This window comes from Aphis gossypii, chromosome 2 (genome assembly GCF_020184175.1).
Source record: "Aphis gossypii isolate Hap1 chromosome 2, ASM2018417v2, whole genome shotgun sequence".
Lineage (NCBI taxonomy): Eukaryota > Metazoa > Arthropoda > Insecta > Hemiptera > Aphididae > Aphis > Aphis gossypii.
This window is the reverse complement of record NC_065531.1, coordinates 49,016,878-49,036,304: the sequence shown is the minus strand read 5'-3', so window position 1 is coordinate 49,036,304 and position 19,427 is coordinate 49,016,878. Positions and strand designations below refer to the sequence as shown.

At 25.9% G+C, this 19,427-nt stretch overlaps 2 protein-coding genes across 3 annotated transcripts; both read left to right on the top strand.

Annotated features, from left to right (window-relative positions):
- Positions 1–210: 210 nt before the first annotated feature.
- On the top strand, positions 211–9,043 carry LOC114120444 (peroxidase-like). Its single transcript, XM_027982347.2, is given in 14 exon segments — positions 211–1,613; positions 1,739–1,901; positions 3,271–3,466; positions 4,026–4,214; positions 4,290–4,468; positions 5,001–5,199; positions 7,153–7,353; positions 7,433–7,565; positions 7,643–7,707; positions 7,710–7,798; positions 7,976–8,203; positions 8,435–8,633; positions 8,704–8,806; positions 8,869–9,043. Coding segments are annotated over 14 exon segments (2,067 nt in total). The 5' UTR covers positions 211–1,581; the 3' UTR covers positions 8,960–9,043.
- A 4,192-nt stretch (positions 9,044–13,235) lies between these two features.
- LOC114120472 (peroxidase-like) lies at positions 13,236–19,088 on the top strand. Of its 2 annotated transcripts, XM_027982388.2 has the most exons (13): positions 13,238–13,541; positions 13,684–13,846; positions 14,757–14,952; positions 15,459–15,647; positions 15,743–15,921; positions 15,979–16,177; positions 16,587–16,787; positions 16,907–17,039; positions 17,120–17,276; positions 17,367–17,546; positions 17,801–17,999; positions 18,069–18,171; positions 18,256–19,088. In XM_027982388.2, the coding sequence occupies exons 1-13, from the start codon at positions 13,510–13,512 to the stop codon at positions 18,344–18,346; spliced, it is 2,022 nt and encodes a 673-aa protein (XP_027838189.2). In that variant the 5' UTR covers positions 13,238–13,509; the 3' UTR covers positions 18,347–19,088. The 2 variants fall into 2 exon arrangements, with proteins under 2 accessions (XP_050055230.1, XP_027838189.2); XM_050199273.1 differs by lacking the exons at positions 18,069–18,171; positions 18,256–19,088 and having other exon boundaries at positions 13,236–13,541; positions 17,881–17,999.
- The last annotated feature ends 339 nt before the right edge of the window (positions 19,089–19,427 follow it).

Sequence of the window (19,427 nt, the reverse complement as noted above, 5' to 3'; positions counted from 1 at the left end):
ACTGTTGTATTTTTTAGCATTAAACTTTTCAAGGCGGGTTATCAATACCAAGGCTTTAATTATTTATAGTTTGTATTTTTATTATATTATATAATATATTTATATATATGTACATTTTTTATAATTAACTATACTGTTTAAATAGTTTTAATTACTGATTAGAATTTTTTTAAATGATTTTATTATTATTACTATTATTATTATTTATAACATGAACTTGATCGAATAATACTGCAACTAATAGAAACAGTAACATTTAATTGTATAAGTTATTAACTACGTTTATTTGAAAATATTGTTATTCATTATTGAATATACTAATAAAAAGTGTATTTTGGCAACGTTACACTCATTTTCGTACGCAATCGAAATGTTTTAAGGGTCAGGTAAAGAAATATTGTAAATATAATCGTGCTACTAAAAAAGGACAAACGTATAAGCAATCGTATAATCACCGAGACGATCGTAGGTTTAGCGCGTGTCATTCAAGTATGGATGATACGAAAATTTAATAGGTATGGATATTTTAAATATATATAATAATATAGGGTATATATTACCTGGTCGGTTATTCAGTACGTTAAGTAGTTGAATGTATGGTGTGGTAACATTCATAAGCAACCAGTTTTCCTACAACCAATGTATAAATCAGTGGTTTTCAAACTTTTTTTTAAATAAAACGTGCTATACATAATCTTCACTTAAATTTCATAGCAACGGCTATTACGATTTTTTTTTTTTTTTTGGTCATTATTTAATTTTTTGAAACGAATCTAAAACATAATTCTTACGACATACCAGTGTGCTTCGGCACTTAGTTTGAAAATCACTGGTATAAATTAAATTAATTTATTAATTTAGACTTCATTGGCAACTGGTTATAGTTGTCTTTCAACTATATTTGATATATTTCGATGCAGCGCTGCAGTCTATGAAATGAAGTTTATGAATATAAAAATATGCAAATTAGGTATATAAATATCCATAACTTGAAACATTATTTTAAGTACTAATATTCTTTGTATTTTTTATTATGTAACCGGTGCAAATAAAATACTAAATGAAAAAATAAATAAATGTAGATAGGTACTTAAAGTTAAAATGTGCTCAAGGGATAAATAAAATATATTAATACATTTTAATTTAGAACCCATGAATTGGTTTCATTTCTAGTAACTTTTTATCACTTGTATATTTTAATAATTAAATAAATACAATAAAACTGTTTTAATTGTATTCCTAAATAGAAAATAATGTAAGCAAAACAACATTTCAAAAATGTGAATGTGAAAAAAAGCAAGAATTTGAAGAGGTAACACAAAACGCGCAAACAGTTAATAGTTGGATTTCAGCTACATTAAACGTGTTTTTGTTGGAATAAAAAGCTGAATATTTTACAATGGTGTATAGTGTAGATATAAGATTAAAATAAAGCTAATGTTTTGAGAACCTTTATATTTTTATTACTTTCAATAAATATTATTTACCATTGTTTTTGAATATCGTAATTTTCATGAAGTATCAATCAATTTTTTTTTAAAAATATTTTGTATCTAACGAAAAAATACAAAAAAAAAAAAAATGAAACTATTTTCTCAGACCGATGAAACACAGTGAGTACAAAATTATTTTACAATATATTATTATTTTATATAGTTAATATACTATTCAAATAAGTATAAAATATGTTTATAAAATTATAAATAACAGTATCTATTGATTATTTTTCTCATTTCAGATCATTGTTAAAAAATAGCAAATTGAGTATAAATTGGAATAAAAAAGTGCTCAAGTGGACATTCAGTATAGTTTTGTTTGGTTTATTGTTACTATGTGCTATATATATTATACACGTTTTTACTAAGAATAAAATTCAGCTAGAATCCAATACAACTCCAAAAGTACTTATTATATATTATATTATATTTTGTATGTTATATATTTTTTTAATGATTAAATTAACTTGAATGATCAAATTTTTTTTCTAAAACACCATAGTAACTTGTATGTAATAATTTATTAAAATCAGCAAACTAACCTTGCAGTATTTTAGATATACTATTTGACATGTACTTCATTAATGAAATTGCCATTATAATGAATAAATTTAAGTTGAATACAGTAATAAATCATTCCATATGAAAAAAACGATTTTAAGCAGAGATGACAGTCTATTATATTATAATACTATAAAACATTTTAAAATCAAATTTCATTGGAATTTCAACTTGAGTTTAAATGAATTAAAATTATTATAAGTATTAGCTATAATGCATTTATACCAATAAATAAATAAATAATTTGATAATTTACCAACTGAACATTTCTAATTAACACAAATAGCTTAAAATATCTCTAAATATTTAATAATCTGATTTTGCATAGAAATGGATTATTTAAGTACCTAAAATTTAAATGATTTATGTTTTTCTTTTAAATATTTTAAATTATAATAGATTAGTAAAATTGTTCTGGGATAAATCGTAGTTTAACGTTTGAATATTTATAATTATATTGAAATTTGTACTTTAAACTCATCAAAAATCAATGTTATAGACTATACCTTATTTACATTAACATTTTTTTTTTTAATTCTATTAAGAAAAGTTATGAGAAATCTTGCATGTACAATCTAGTAACTTTTTTAATGATAAACAAAAATGTTATCCTATCTAAATAAATTTAAAAAGTAGGACAATTCAAATATTATGTATTTTGAATTTTGATTATTTTGAAGTAGGTATTTTGAATTACATCATACTGTGTACAAAATTAAACTATGAATATTCAGTTAAAATTTAAATCTAAATACCTGTAGAGCTATTTATTTTTGAATTACAACAAACAGATCATTTTAATATTGCCAAAAACTGCTCTAGTATTCTTGCCAAAACATTCCCGTTTCCTATTCTCTATTTATTTTTTTGTGATTATTTTAAAAAATACTGGAAATGTTTACTGTCGGTCAACTTTAAGTACTTCTAGATCGTATCAATTAGATTAAATTTGTACCCAATACTACACTTAGTATTAATAACGAAATCATTTTTTTTTTCACAAATAAACGTGTACCTACAAAGATAGAAAATAAAAACTCCACTCGAAATTTAAAATATATAGGTATACTTAAAATTATCCCTATTACAATTTTAACTATCTTATAATTATAAATTCTTACATTAAAAATGTATAACAATATTTATTTATATTTAAAGGTATAATGTTGATGTTTAACTATCAATTTAACATCTAAATTGTATAATATTTCAGAAAAAAAATGCACTACACATCGCAAGTATTGCAACCACAAATGATGAATTTTTAAAGAAATGTGCTCCTATCGTAAAATGTGATCCAAATGCCAAATATAGAAGCGCAAATGGATCTTGTAATAATTTGGAGATTCCTACATGGGGTGCCTCAAAAACGCCAATGCTTCGTATGATTGATGCTAATTACGATGATGGTAAGACATAGTATTCTTTAAAAAATTTTCTAATTTAAATGACTTTTAAATATTTAAAGAATATAAGTAATTAATAATAAACTAAAATATTTGTATCTTAAAAATTGTTTTTTGTACTGCATTTCTTAAACTAAAATCAATCAAATTAATTTAAATAATTATTATAATTTAACTGTTCATCAATGACTGATTTCAATATACCTTATAAATTTAAATTTAAATTGTACCTACTTATTCATTTTTCTCGTCTGTTATAATAAATTTAGAATTTCAATATTTTACGTGTAGGTTCTAAACCTAATTGTTCTTTTAGACAGAATTTGAAAAGAAAAAGCACAAATTAATTAAAAACTATTTTACAATTCACCTCATAAAATAATAAATCTTATAACCAACTATTAATTAACTGAACTAATTAAATGTCTTAAATTTTTAAAATGGTAAACATAATAATAATATGATATGTGAACTTTAAAAATACATCGTAAGATATGGTACAAGTGTACAACCATAAAAATAAGTATAAAATGTAATATACTATTTATATTTATTTACATAGGTTATTACAAATTACGATTACAAACCAATGGAAAAGAATTACCAGTTCCAAGGGTAATAAATTTAAACGTTTTTCTGAATCATGAAATATATCGTGGTGATGAAAATAATGTACTTTTATTTCCATTTTCACAATCATTAGCTCATGACATTTCGGGTATACCTAATCATGTTTTAACAGAAAAAAATGGTAAGTTAATATTTTACGACCAACTTGATATTATATTATACTCGTAGTATCACTTTCAAACACATAATATTATAGGCTCATCAATTGACTGTTGTTCAATTAAAAATAAAATAAAAGAATATCCACTATGTGAATTGACTATCGACAATCCACCCGACGATCCTGTTTTTGGAGTGAATAATAGAACTTGTACGACTTTATTCCGAGCATTGACATCAAAGGAGTATGGCTGTCCGCTCTACCCCGCAACTTTTGTAAGTAACATTTACTTGATTTTTATATAATAATAATGTAATCAAAGTTTAATTAAAATGGATGCAAAATAAAGAAAATAACTTATACATTTTAACATTATTTTTAAAACTATAAACATAATATTTGTTTTCAATATTATTGCATAAATTATTATATATTTATTTTATACAAAAATTATAATATACCTAATAAATATACTAAAAATAACTTAGCAAATGCACACAATGTAGATACCTAATTAATATTTTAGTAAACCAAACAAATATTCAAAATTAAATTAATTATTTTTTTATCTACTTGTATCTATTACAAATGTTATTATTGCGTATAATTATTCGTTTAATATAACTTTACTATGTACAATTTTTTTACTAATATAAATTTGTAATTATAAAATAATAATTTTAAATGGGATAAAAGAGGTCTAACTTTAAACATTTAGTGTAAATGTTCTTTTTGGTCATTTAGTCATTACCCAACACTAAAATTTATAAAGTACAGTTGTGTAAACTATATTAAAATATTAATTAGGTCAACGCCAATTCACATTTCATCGACGCATCAGAAGTGTATGGATCTAACGAAAGTTATGCATTACACCTCAGATCTATGGATGGTGGAAGACTTAATTTCTCTGTTAGTGATAATGGTCAAATGTTCTGTCCATTTTTAAGCCAACAAAGCAAGGAAGTATTAATCGGAAATCAAAGCAGTATTGAATATGACACAGGTTAATTTAATATTAAGGGTGATTGGGCCGATGTATTTTTTCGAACGTTACTTAATTTACAGGATAACATTAGTAAGTGATGAAATAATCAAATTTTGATAACTGTTTTTACTCAAAAGTTGAAAACTTAATAGAGATTATATTAGACACATATTTAAAAAAAATAATAAAAACTGTCTGCTTTTGAGTAGTTTTTCATAAATTAAATTAAATTCAAAAATCAGAGTCTAGTGTAAAATGGACGAAGCTTTTATTTTTAAAATGAAAAATGTAAACTTGTCGGTACAGCTCTACTGTGCAGTAGGTTTTGAAAATTTAATACTAGATCAGGCAAGTTTTTTTTATAAAATGTTGAGTTTCAAATTTTAACATAACTACATATTTAAACGAATAATATTTTATAATTTTATTTCTTTTATTGTAATACAAAAATTTTATTTTTGTGGAATTTTAATTTGTATGTATATTATAATATTTTATATAAACATTGAGATTTTCAAACTATTAAGAATAATTTTAAGTTAGGTACTGTTTTTAATTTAGGTACTATGAATCTATTCCCACTAAAAATTAATAAAAATAGTAATAAATTATCATACAAATGTATACTATGCTAATAATTAAAATAAATAATATAATAACTGAAATGTTTTCGACAAAAATTAAATAAACTTACTGTATTATTAATGGATATAACACGATTCCGCAAAATTTATATTTATTTATACGATTCCGGATAATTTTAAATGCAACGTTGCCATACAAATATACAACCAATAAATTACTCTTGTTATTATAAATTGTAATTTTTAAAAAATTTAATTTTTTCTTTTTTTTCATTTCACAAAAAAATGATAAGCTATTAATTATACAATTTAAAACATTTGTTAGGTATTATAAAACATATAAAATTATTATAGTTGTACAAATTATATGGGGTATATAATAAATTAGATTTGGTATTCGCCTCATATACAAAAATATTAAAGCTATCAATATGGTCAAAAAAAAATGATAATAATACATCAAATATATGATGTATGTAAATAAAAATTTTAATATGTAAGTTAAAAATAATAATTAGTGTAATAGTTTGAAAAATATATGTAATATACATTATAACGATTTACCTTGATAAGTATGGCCAGTTAATGATAAATAATGTAGTAAAATAATTTTGGGATTTACAAGATTTATTAAAATCTATAATAATATAGCTTAAACAAACCCGTATACTTATTACTTACGTTTAATTCGTTATGTTGCGGAAACTTTGGCCAAAAAAAACTTATCTTAACAACGGAAATAACGACAGTTTTATACGATCTATCAAGATTTTCGTTACATCGTTATTTCGTTACACGAGTACACTAGGGCGATTTTGATGCGCTATGAAAACGCGCGTGTATCGCCCGAGTACCGCGCGTTACCGGGTGCCACCGTCGTTTACTTACCGAGCGCCAAAATCACTCAAGTGTGGCTAGGCCCTTATTATAATATATATATTTTGTTTTCGGAATGGCAACGTTGCATTTAAAATTATGCGGAATCGTGTATATATTTATAAAATTTGCGGAGTCACGTGTGTGTATATCAGTGCCTATTAAAATCAACACGATTCCGAAAATTTGTAAAATAAATCACAACACTTATATAATAGAAAATATACTTACTATACTTAGTAATATAGGCTGGCTGGGAGACTGTCTTCGCTCAATTTCGTTTTTATATGCACTGATTTATAATTAAATTCAAATTTAACAAATACATTTCGGTGACTTATTCATAACATATATATTAACATTTTTTCTTCAATTAATCAGGTACAGTGTATTGTATCTTTGACAATTATTAATACCTTGAGAATGTTGTGCCTGCTCTAATATAACATTGATTAGCTGCATTGAAACCAATATATACTACTTTTAGTAAATTAGTAATTATTTTGTACAGGGGATCCAAACAACGGTAATCAAAATTTAGGAATAACTGCAATGCAAACCTTATTCTTAAGGTTTCATAATTATATTGCTTCAAAACTCTCGTCTTTGAATCCATTTTGGACCGATGAAATCGTTTATCAGGAGTCACGAAGAATTGTTATCGCAACTATTCAACGTATAGCGTTTGAAGATTACTTACCCATAATTATTGGTATGCGAAATATTATATTAACAATATACATTTAAAATTTTTATAAATTATGTTTATTGTATATTTTTATTTTTAACAGGAGAAGATTTTCAAGAACTTTATGGACTAAATAAACCAAACATCTATGATCCTAGTATAAATCCCTCGACGTCTCAGGAATTTTCGACTGCTGCTTTTCGAGTCCTACATACGATTATACCGGTTCAATTGAAGTATGCAACATATATAATAAATACAGTGTATATCACCTAAAATTAATTAAACATTTAATTTTGAATGTTAACATTAGTTTTATGAACAAAGACTACAAAATAGAAAACTCAGTGATAATTACTGATTGGATATTAAATGCAGACTAATTCCCCTTGATAATAACTTCGATAAATTATTAAAAGGATTTATTGAGACTCCAGGGCGAATGGTTCAACCTTCTTATAATTTCTACGTAAGATTGTTGTGCGTTTTTCAATATACCTACCTACGTTATACAATTTCTTTATTTTCTTTATTTAAATGTTTCATTATTTAATTTTATGCTCGTTATACTTAATGATCTTACATAATATAAAGGACGTAACCTATAATAATATAATAATATAATATTTGTATTATAATTTTTTAGTTATCCAACTATTTGTTCGCTAGAATTAACGATTATCCATTAAAAGCACGAGAAGTGCTTGATAGTGTTTTTTTGGAAAATCCTAAATACAATAGTCGTGATCAACTTTCAATCGATATTTTAAGGGGACGCGATGTAGGCCTCCAACCTTACAATCGAGTTAGACATTTGTGTGGGTATCCGTTAGCTAAAGATTTCGAAGACTTGGAAGATCTTTTACACCCTAAAGTAAGATATCTTATCAAATATGCAATAATTACATTTTATTATCATGTTTGACTTATTAATATAATATATTTATTATATTAATAATATTATTTATACTAATATATATATGATACTGTTATTAATATAAATTTATTTCATAGTACCTATAAAAAATAAAAATTTAATAATATTATTATGTTAAAAAGCTTAAAACTGAATGGAAACTAACATAGTTTTATTTTTTTGTCTTAGGATACAGCAAAATTAAAAGAACTTTATGACTCTGTGAATGACATTGATTTAATAGTAGGCCTTTTATTAGAAAAACACAGTGACGGTGCGATTGTAGGTCCAACAACGCGGTGCTTAATTGCCGACAGTTTTTATCGATATAAAGCTGGCGATCGCTTTTTCTATGACGTACAAGGACAGCCCGGTAGCTTCACAAAGGGTATATAATTAATAAATGTATTTTAATGTAATTTGATAGAATTTTATTAAAAGTTTAAATTGATTATTAGATCAGCTGAAAGAGATCAAAAAAATTACTCTTGGTCACGTTATATGTGCAACTTCAAACGTAGACCATGTTCAAAAGGATATTTTTAAGACAATCGATCACAAGTAATTCTCTAACTATTGTTAAATTTTCCCATGTAATTTTAAAAATATTTTGCGTGTTTCAGTTTATTTCCAACAATCAAACAAAAATGTGACAAGGAGTTCAATTTAGACTTTAAAAACTGGGCTGAATCAAATGGTCGACCAGAATTATGAACTGATTGAATTAGGATAAATGTTTGTTGTTTTTAAAAACATAAAATATACATTATGTATTAAATACTTTTATTAATATAGTCATTTAGTTTTTTTTTTATTTATACGCCTATAAATTTTCCAAAAAAAACTTGTATAAATAAAATCCAAGAATTTCAAACAATAAGTGTATCATACTACACAAACTATAATACGTTCATATAAACTATAAAGACGTATTATTTAAATTAAAACTAGGTACTAACATAAAAGAAAAGTTTAAATCATAAGGGCATAGGCTAATAGGCGATCTTCAATAAGATTTTTTCATAACTATTTACAATATTATATCATTAAGTTAAAATCTAACAAATTCATCAAACTGACCAGTGACCATTTATCACTTACAATATTGCATAGCAGTACTCACTTCCCTACATTTTTATAATTTATTTTAAGATAAATACCTAATATAGTAAATTGAACTATTTTTAAAAAAGAAACATCATACAGTATATTAAATAATTATTATAATATTTTATCAGACAATATCACTGTTAATTTATAAGTCAATACCGACATACAGTTAAACTAAGGAAATAGGTTCACAAATAATCAAAAATCACGCAGGTTGAACATTGAAGTTTAAAAATGTATAATCACTTAATCACATATGGAACATTATTATTAAACAAATTAAAGTAAACATCATCGTTAAAACAATATATTCATTGATCCGCTCAGCATCTATTATCTAAAATCAAACTTGTAAACAAAATTTATGGACTCAGGAGGTTAATGACTTAGTTTTATGAGTTTATGACTACCTAATAAATAATTGATGTTTTGTTCGAAAATACGTAATTATATAAAAACACAACATCTTCATTCATTTTAGGTCGAAGTTTATAGACGATAAATATCGATTTATCTACTTGTATTCTATGATAATAACATTATTCATATTACTTCTTACATGAGGGATTTTATTGTACACTCGTACGTGATCAATATGCCAATGAATAATATAATTTGTCCCTATTATATTATATTAATATATTAATTATTAATTGTATTATAATAAATTACCCTCATTTATGTATTTATGTAATATAAACATTAAACATAATAACTTTAATCGATAGTTTCGGTGTTTACTAGTTGGGTCCAAAATACCCTTATTTAACCTAGTTAGGTCCCGGTGTTTTTTAGGTACCACACTAGTTGGGTCCGGGATTTTTTCGGATGTTACACTAGTTGGGTCCTAGCAAAAAAACATTCTCCTTCTCATTTTTACAGACTTAGGACTGTCAGTGATCTATAAATTGGGTAGAACACGATTCCGTACGTTTTGTACCCAAGAGTTTAGTGCAATGTTGCCAGATTTGTCTATTTGACTTAGGCCGGGGCCACACATAGCGGTTGAGCTGCAGCGGCTGAACCGCCAAAAAATTTCAAAATTTTTGATTTTAAATGCAACCGCCTGATACGCGTTCACACATACGCGGTTCGCGTTCGACCGTGTCATGTTGCGGTTCAACCGCTATATGTGTGACTATACCTACACTGCGTTTTCCGCCGCGTATTTCTTACGCTGCGTATTCCGCTGCATTTTCACGTATACTTAACTATAAGTAAGGGTCCAAACAAACGGTTATATTTTGCCAGTCAGCCGCCTTGTTCTTCCAAGTGCAGTATGCCGGAGCCGGCGCCCGGCGTACTAGGTGATTTTACTGATTCCAGCGAAAAATAGCACTGTCAATTTACCACAATCTAACTCTATTTATAAAAAATCGGACTGTAAATCTGGTCGTCTGTTTAGTAACATTTATAAACTTGATGTACAACAGTGATATATACCTATCAAATAACTTTTTGATTGTGAAATTGATGAATAATAATATGGAAGTCAATAACGAAGTGAAGTTTATTATTTCTGAAAAAGGAAAACCACTTGCGTTACTTAATTTGTATAAATATTGGCTTATACGAACACGAAAAGATGGTTTTAAAAAATGGTTGTGTATACAAAAGTCGTGCTACTGTAGCATTGTAACAAATGGAAATTTACTCCACGAAACGACGAATGAACATAATCATAGTGAAAATTCAGTCCAAAGCATTGAATGATAAGTTTTAAGAGAAAACTGTAAGCGCAACGCAAGTGGTTCTATTTCTGTTCGACCTATAAAAATAATTCGAACAGAACTCGTAAATAGTGTACATTCAGAAATTGAACATAGGGATATCCGGTCAATCAGAAAAGCCATGTACGACAAACGACGACAAATATATCCGGCTTTTCCTAAATCTCTAATAGAGTCGATTGAACAACTTAAAAGTATGGATAATATTGATGTACTTAAATTTAAAGGTGACCAATTTGTTTTTGTACCCGATAACAAATTATTCGTTTGTATTACTACAAAACAAAATCTAAATTGTATGGTTGATTCATCAGATTTTTTGCCGATGGTACTTTTAATTATGCACCAAAATATTATATTCAGCTCTATACAATTAATTGTTTGTGAAATGGCTTTTATATACCCGTGGCTTATTTTTTCTTGCCTGAAAAATCTAAATCAACCTACATTGACATGACGTGGTTGTATCTTCAAGATTTGTGTGAAAAACTTATTTTCAAAAAACTTGTTATTCGCAAAATACATTTAGATTTTGAAATAAGCGCCAATGAAGCATGTCGAGAAGTACTCCCAAGTATTGAAATTCAAGCATGTCGATTCCATTTAGGACAGTGTTGGTGGCGAAAAGTAACAAATGTATACAACAAATGGATCGGAGAGTTTCCATAGGACATACAATGCGCAATTTCATTCTTGTATTCGTTGATCATTTGGTTGAATAGACATTAGATCTTCTATAAAACAATGCGTAACTTCCTCAGGCTTTAAGAATGGTAATCCAAAAAAATATTTCAAGTATTTACCTTGTTCAGAATCTTGTTTATATTCATTACTAACTCCTAAAGTTTGTATTTTTCTCCTCTAGCTTTGTGCAATGTGAAACCGACAGCCTTTAATATTAATTTCTGGCCATGTGGAAAGAGCACCTAAATGAATTGCGTTCTCGAAATCTGCATATATGAATTCTGGTTTAAAACTAAATTAATCTTAATACATTCGTCGACTAATAACTGAAAAAATTGTGCATATGTTTGAGTGTTTTTATCTTTGAGTAAGCAAAAAATTAAAGGAATGTAAAGGTTGTTATGCATTGTGTGGATTGTAAACATTTGAGTAAACATCTTCGGGACACTTTTGAATGTTCCATCTACATAAATAATATTTTTCGAGCATAACAATTTTAAGTTTTCTACTGTGGAGAAAATTATAATATTACTAACTTTATCATTAACTAATAAAAATTGCTCATCTCGATTCGTTGTTAGTTTTAAATCATTTAGAACATTATGAACATCGTCAATATTTTTCGGAATTTTTGGTTGTATAGCTTTTCTAGCATTATAAATATTTTTTCGAATTAGATTACAATCATTATGCGTTAAATTGAGATCATCATTTTTTAATTCACGATGAAATATTTTAGAAGGGCTTTCGCAAATATCTTCTAAGCCTTTTCTTTTGGCACTATTACTAATCGCTTGTCTAAGTAGTATGCTTTCTTCAGTACATGCGTGATTATGTGACAATGACTCGTCGATCAATACATTATTTTTACATTTAAAAAAACACTTACAAGATCTTTGTACGCAGCGCCATCGTTCAACATCGTTTGATAGAGTCTTGTGAAATGAAAATTTAAATCCGTCAGGTGTAACGTACACGCGTTTTCCTTTTTCACTAAACATTAATTTAAAATTTTCCATTTCAACAGAAATTAGGTTCAAGTGTACAGCTGGATTAGAATAGCAAGTTATACTGACATTGTATAACATTTAACATCTGGAATACTGCTAATGAGTGAATATTGGCTATATATTTTTATACATATATGGGTTAATTTCATTATTTTTGACAATATCGTATATCAATAATTGTGAGTTACAGTTTTTTCAATCGGACCCAATTAGTATGTTATTGTTTTTTGTAATCGGACCCAATTAGTATGTTATCATTTTTATAGACGGACCCAATTAGTTGTTTACCTTTATCAATTATCGTAAATGTTATCTTGGACCCAACTCGGATACGTCCGATAGTTTATCATTTTTTTTATAAGTAATATTTTTTCTGATTACCGTTAGTCATAAACAATATGAATGAAACTATATATTTATAACTAATATTTGTATTGTATCATTTTATAATTATAGATACAAATAGTGATTTTAATTTTCTATTAGAAAATATCCAACCACATTTAATCAGTACTAATAGTATTGTACACTATGGTTAGGTACCTACTACAAAAGTGATTCCATTCTTGATTTAAATGTACCTAATATAATATAATAACTATACTTTTATTTTTATTTAATATTTTGTGAGAATAATCAATCCTCCAGTCTCATTTACTGGAACCATTAATCTAAATAAATTATTTTCTGTAATTTTGTGAGGAAACCTTGTAGTGTAAACTTCTATAAAATGGGTTATATACATACAAACGATGAAACAAAGTAAGTTTTATAACAATACAACTGTATCGTTCGTCGTAAAATTATAATAATATAATATAATACACATACAAATGAATTATTATATCAATAATGTAATTAAACTAAAATTGTTTTCTATTAAAAATATTTTTTCTCATTTTAGACCATTGTTTAAAAAAAGGAATATATTTTTAAAATGGAACCAAAAATTGTTTAAGTGGCCTTTCACCTTAATTTTATTCATCATTTTGTTACTGTGTGCTGTTTATATTTTTCGCATTTTTACTAACGATGACATACAATCAGAATCTAGCGATGGCCTAAAAGTAAGCGATGTGAAATAACAAAAGCATTTTTTTATTTAAAAAAAAATATAGAATAAAAATATCTTTTTGATTTAGTCAAAAGGGTGTAACAGTATTAATTTAGTTGTATTTAATTAAATATATACTCATTAATACCATTTATTATGCAGTAGTTTAACAATGACTATGTCATTTATACTTATTATCTTTAACTAGGCAAACTTATTTATCAACTCAATAATTAATTTGTAGAAATGTAGAAATAAATATTATAGGTACTACTATTATAAATAAATTAGCAATATTATGATAAACATTTACTAAAATATCTTCTTTTTCTATTTATAATAATAATAATAAAAATAAAAATAATAACTTAAATAGTTACATCAAAAATTTAAATAGTTTAAAAATAAATCTATAACGTCTTGACATAAATAATTTATTGTTCATAAATTAATTACCTAAAATAACTATTCAAGTCATTAATTCGCATAGATTCACACAGCTCTCAATGACTATTAAAATTATATCAATATAAGACTATGTCACTGAAAACGTTAAAAATATAAATTTCAACAAATAAATTAACAATGAATAGTAATTGAAGAGATGGTCCGGTGTAAAAACTGAGTATCTCCACTTTTTTTTTAAATTACGTATTCTTTAAATTTTCTGATAAAGTCATTAATTAATAAAATTAGTTAATTTAAAGCTAGGTACCTAAAATAAACAAATCATATACTTAATAATAATAATTAATCATGTTATTTCTTAAAATTACACATATATACATTATACAATATATTATGTGCATTGTGCATTGTATATTAAATTATACACCTGTAATATATGTCTGATATAAATTATAATCCAACTGCATCAATAAAAATTTAAAAATCTAAATTATAAATTATATATACTATTACAGAAAAAAAATGCATTATATATCACGAGTATTGCAACCACAAATGGTGAATTTTTAAAGAAATGTGCTCCTATAGTGAATTGTGATCCAAATGCCAAGTACAGAAGTATAAACGGATCTTGTAATAATTTGAAGACGCATACATGGGGTGCAGCAGAAACGCCATTTTTTCGATTACTTGATGCTAATTTTAGTGATGGTTAGACAATTAGACGTATAATCTTTTTCTAATTAAAAATTAATAGGTAGATTCAGCAAAGCAGAGACGATTTTGACGTGTTCGTGCCACATAAAGTGTAGGTACGAAGAAATGATTGTAAAGTTGCCGTAGAAGGGAACATCCAACCAACTGAATGGTTTTTTATTAAAAATTAATTAGATACCTAGATCATTACAATATTTTATTTTACTTTTTAATGAAACAGCCTTTTTCATAGTAGCTTAAATGTCAATAAATATTTTTTAAATAAACTGCAGAAATTTATTTTTATTTGTTGTGGGTATATTCGTCTTATTGACTCATATAATTTAATGGACTCAAATAATTTAGTCTCAAAGTGAGTCTTATAATCGGTGACCACTGTATAATGATATTCAAAAACCACAGTTGATCGTTAGTTAGGTGTTTATTTCGTGATTTAGAAAAAAATTTTGATTATTTTCAACCATTTTAATATTGAATTAATAATATTTACCATTTCTAAGGTTATTACGAATTACGAGTACAGACAAACGGTAGTGCATTACCTTACCCAAGAGTGCTTGATAATAATATATTTATGAACCGTGAAATTTATAGAGTTGATGAAAATAATGTACTTTTATTGCCATTTGGGCAATTATTAGCCCATGACATATCGGGTTTGCCAAATGATTTAGTATCAGATGAGAATGGTAAGTCCATATTTTACAATTATCTTGGTTTTCTTTAAGTTTATAAATTATAATGGTACTAATACTTATTATTTTGTTTGAAATGCACAATTTAGGCAATGCAATAGATTGTTGTTTGACTGAAAATAAAATTAAAAAATATACTCAATGTCAAATAGTGCTTGTAAATTTACCCGACGATCCTGTTTATGGTGTGTACAATAAAACTTGTACACCTATATTCCGATCACTGACATCAAGAAATTACAGTTGTCCGTTATATCCTACAACATTTGTATGTCAAAGCTATTTATATTTTACCAAAAAATAACAATAGAATTAAATATTTCAGATAAATGATAATTCTCATTTTATCGACGCATCTGAAGTGTACGGATCTAATGAAAATTATGCAAAACATCTTAGAGTTATGGAGGGTGGAAGACTCAAATTTTCTGTAAGCAACAACGGCCAAATGTTCTGTCCGTTTCTAACCAATCAAAACAAGGAATCAACCAGAAATAATAATATCCATATTGAATATGATACAGGTTAATATTACAATATTAAACATAAATGTACATTTATAAAATATTTTATGAGAATAGCATGTTTTATAATCATTTTGTTCTAAAATTTTAAAAAACAAATAAACAAAATACATAAACCTACACTATATTAAACAATTTTAATTTGAACAAAAATAGTGTGATACATTATTCATTTAAAATTAAAATTAAATTAAATTAGGTGACTATAGTTTTAAAATGTTTTTCATTGACAATAAAAATAATATTTCAAAGACAGAATTAAATCGAAATCTAAAATATGCATTAACAATGAATTATTATTTCAATCAATTAGAAATATAATTTTTACATCATCCCTAAAAATATCTAATTTTGAGCTATCTTGATTATTATTAATATACTAATATATTGATGGATGTGTTGTTGACAGGGGATCCAAGCAATGGAAATCAAAATTTAGGAATAACTGCTATGCAAACCTTATTTTTAAGGTTTCACAATTACATCGCTTTTAAGCTTTCGTCTTTAAATCCATTTTGGTCTGATGAAATTATTTATCAAGAATCACGAAAGATAGTCATTGGAACTATTCAACGTATCGCGTATGAAGATTTTTTGCCGATTATTATTGGTAATCATTTACCATTGTATAATATATGATTATGTATATTGGTGATTAAAAAATAATATCAAAAATAGTTGTATTTATTAAAAATTAAAATGTATCTATAATTTTCAAAAAACTTTTAGGAGATGATTTTCAAGAAATATATGGATTAAACGAAGCAAATATTTATGATCCTACCATAAATCCATCTACATCCCTTGAATTCTCAAGTGCCGCAAGTCGAGTCCTTCACGCAATTATACCAGTTGAGTTCAAGTGTGTAATGAACTTTATTTTTATTATATTAATATTAAGTTGATTGCGCTAAAAACTAATTTTGAATTTTAACATTTAAGTTTCATGAACAAAGACTATGAAATAGAAAATTCAATAAAAATTACGGATTGGACGACAAAATCAGACTTAATACCTTTAAGTGATAATTTTGATAAATTATTAAAAGGTTTTATAGAGACTCCTGGTCGAATGGTTCAACCTTCATATAATTTTTATGTAAGTTCACAATAAACCTATATTATAATTTATAATACTTGCAAGTCAATATTTAATGTTTTATGTTTGTTTTTTTCTTGTTCATTATAGATATCTAATTATATGTTTCCTGTGCCAAACAACCCTCAATACACTGGTCGTGATCTTCTTGCAATAGATATTGCAAGGGGACGCGATGTGGGACTTCAGCCATACAATAAAATCAGACATTTTTGTGGATATCCGTTGGCTAAAAATTTTGAAGACTTGGTGGATCTTATACATATTAAAGTATAGTGAATTATCGATTATTTAAAATTAAAATACTATATCATACATACAATAGTATTTACGATTATTTATATTTTAATTAAATTTATTCATATTAGTACTGTTAAAATTAATTAGTATTAATTTGTAATTAGTAATTACAAATACCTACTAGGTTTTATTACTTTATTAATCAATTTAAAATATATATATATATATATATTAATTTTAAAATTGTATTTTTTGGTCGAGATTAAGATTATAATTTATTTTAGGACATTATCAAATTAAAAAATAATTATTATTCGGTTAATGATATCGACTTAATGGTGGGTATTTTGTTGGAAAAACACAGTGACGGTGCAATAGTGGGTCCAACAGCGCGATGTATAATTGCCGATGCTTTTTATCGATACAAAGTTGGTGATCGCTTTTTTTACGATGTACAAGGACAGCCTGGTAGCTTCACAGAAGGTAAATAAATAATAAATATCTTTTAATATTATTCATAAAAATTTAAAAAAAATTTTAATTGTTTATTAGATCAACTGAAAATGATTAAGAAAATTACTCTTGGTCATGTTATATGTGCAACTACAAATGTAGACCATGTTCAAAAAGATATTTTTAAAACAATCGATCACAAGTTAGAAAAAAACAATAAATAATATTACCTATGTGATTTTATTATCTACTCGTGTCAAATCGCTATAATTATTTTTTTTTTCAGTTTATTTCCAACTTTTAAAATGAAATGTGATGATGAATTTGATTTAAACTTTAAAGCCTGGAAAAAAGTAAACGATCATACAGAGCTGTGAAGTAATTGAAGCATAATTAAGATAAATATTTATTGTGCATAATATAATACAATTTGTTATGTTTAGCCTATTAGTCATTAGATATTAGAATTTACTCACGCAATTTGGATATAGGTACATAGTATTTTAAATATCATTGATATTGAGTTATGTATATAAACATATAAATGTGTAGAAGGCCGGTCCAATGTGGTAGCAAAACCTAGGCAGCCACCTAGGCGGAACTACTTTAGGGGCTGTAAATTTCAAATGAACAAAATCGTTTTTTAATTATTATATTATCTAGTATACAGAAAATGTTAAAATTGCCTAAGGCGACGGAAAACCTAAGACCGGCCCTATATAAAAATGTATATGATTCATATTGGCTAGGTATTAAGTATTACTACCTACATATTTTTTGTATGCATTTTATTACAATACTATACATATTATTTATTATTATTTTAATTATAATTTTTTTAACCGGGACGGAATCAGTATAAAAAAAAGATTCTCGAGACGGACCTCGGAAGCAGCCCCAACGGCAGCCGGCATTGGTCATTTTGGTCTACACTATTATTTATTGTGTAGGTATGGTTAAAACTTAAAAATGTTGATGCTTATGTTTAAATATAGTGGTTAAACTTGTGTTAAAATATAATATAATATGTAAAATACTGTTTAATAATAATTATTATTATCACTTGTGTCAAAATATAGTGTAATATGTATAATAATAATAAATATTTTTAAAATTTTATAGATACAAATTTGAAATTAATCGACTTCAGATATTCAAGTCGATTAATTTCACCTTCTTCAGAATATCGTATTTATTGCGATAGAAAATGCTCTTTCTAGGTTGGAATTTTATTAACACGACTTGGTTTAATGTTGAATTTTGCATTTTTTTAAAAAGTTTTCGGGGATCCACGCAAGTATACGATAAACAAAATAATCGTTTAGTGCTACCCGTATTTTTAAAATTGTACCTAATTGAATTGTTGAAGTGAGTACCTATCATTGATTATCGTTGTCGTTCAGCTTTAAATAAAAATTATGGCCTATAACGGCTATAACAATATTAGGCAGCGACGCA

Coding starts and splice junctions, on each gene's coding strand:
- LOC114120472 (XM_027982388.2), top strand. CDS start 13,510: ATGGGTTATATACATACAAACGATGAAACAAA. Junction 16,178..16,586: donor CCATATTGAATATGATACAG/GTTAATATTACA, acceptor TGTTGTTGACAG/GGGATCCAAGCAATGGAAAT. Junction 16,788..16,906: donor TTTTTTGCCGATTATTATTG/GTAATCATTTAC, acceptor AAAAACTTTTAG/GAGATGATTTTCAAGAAATA.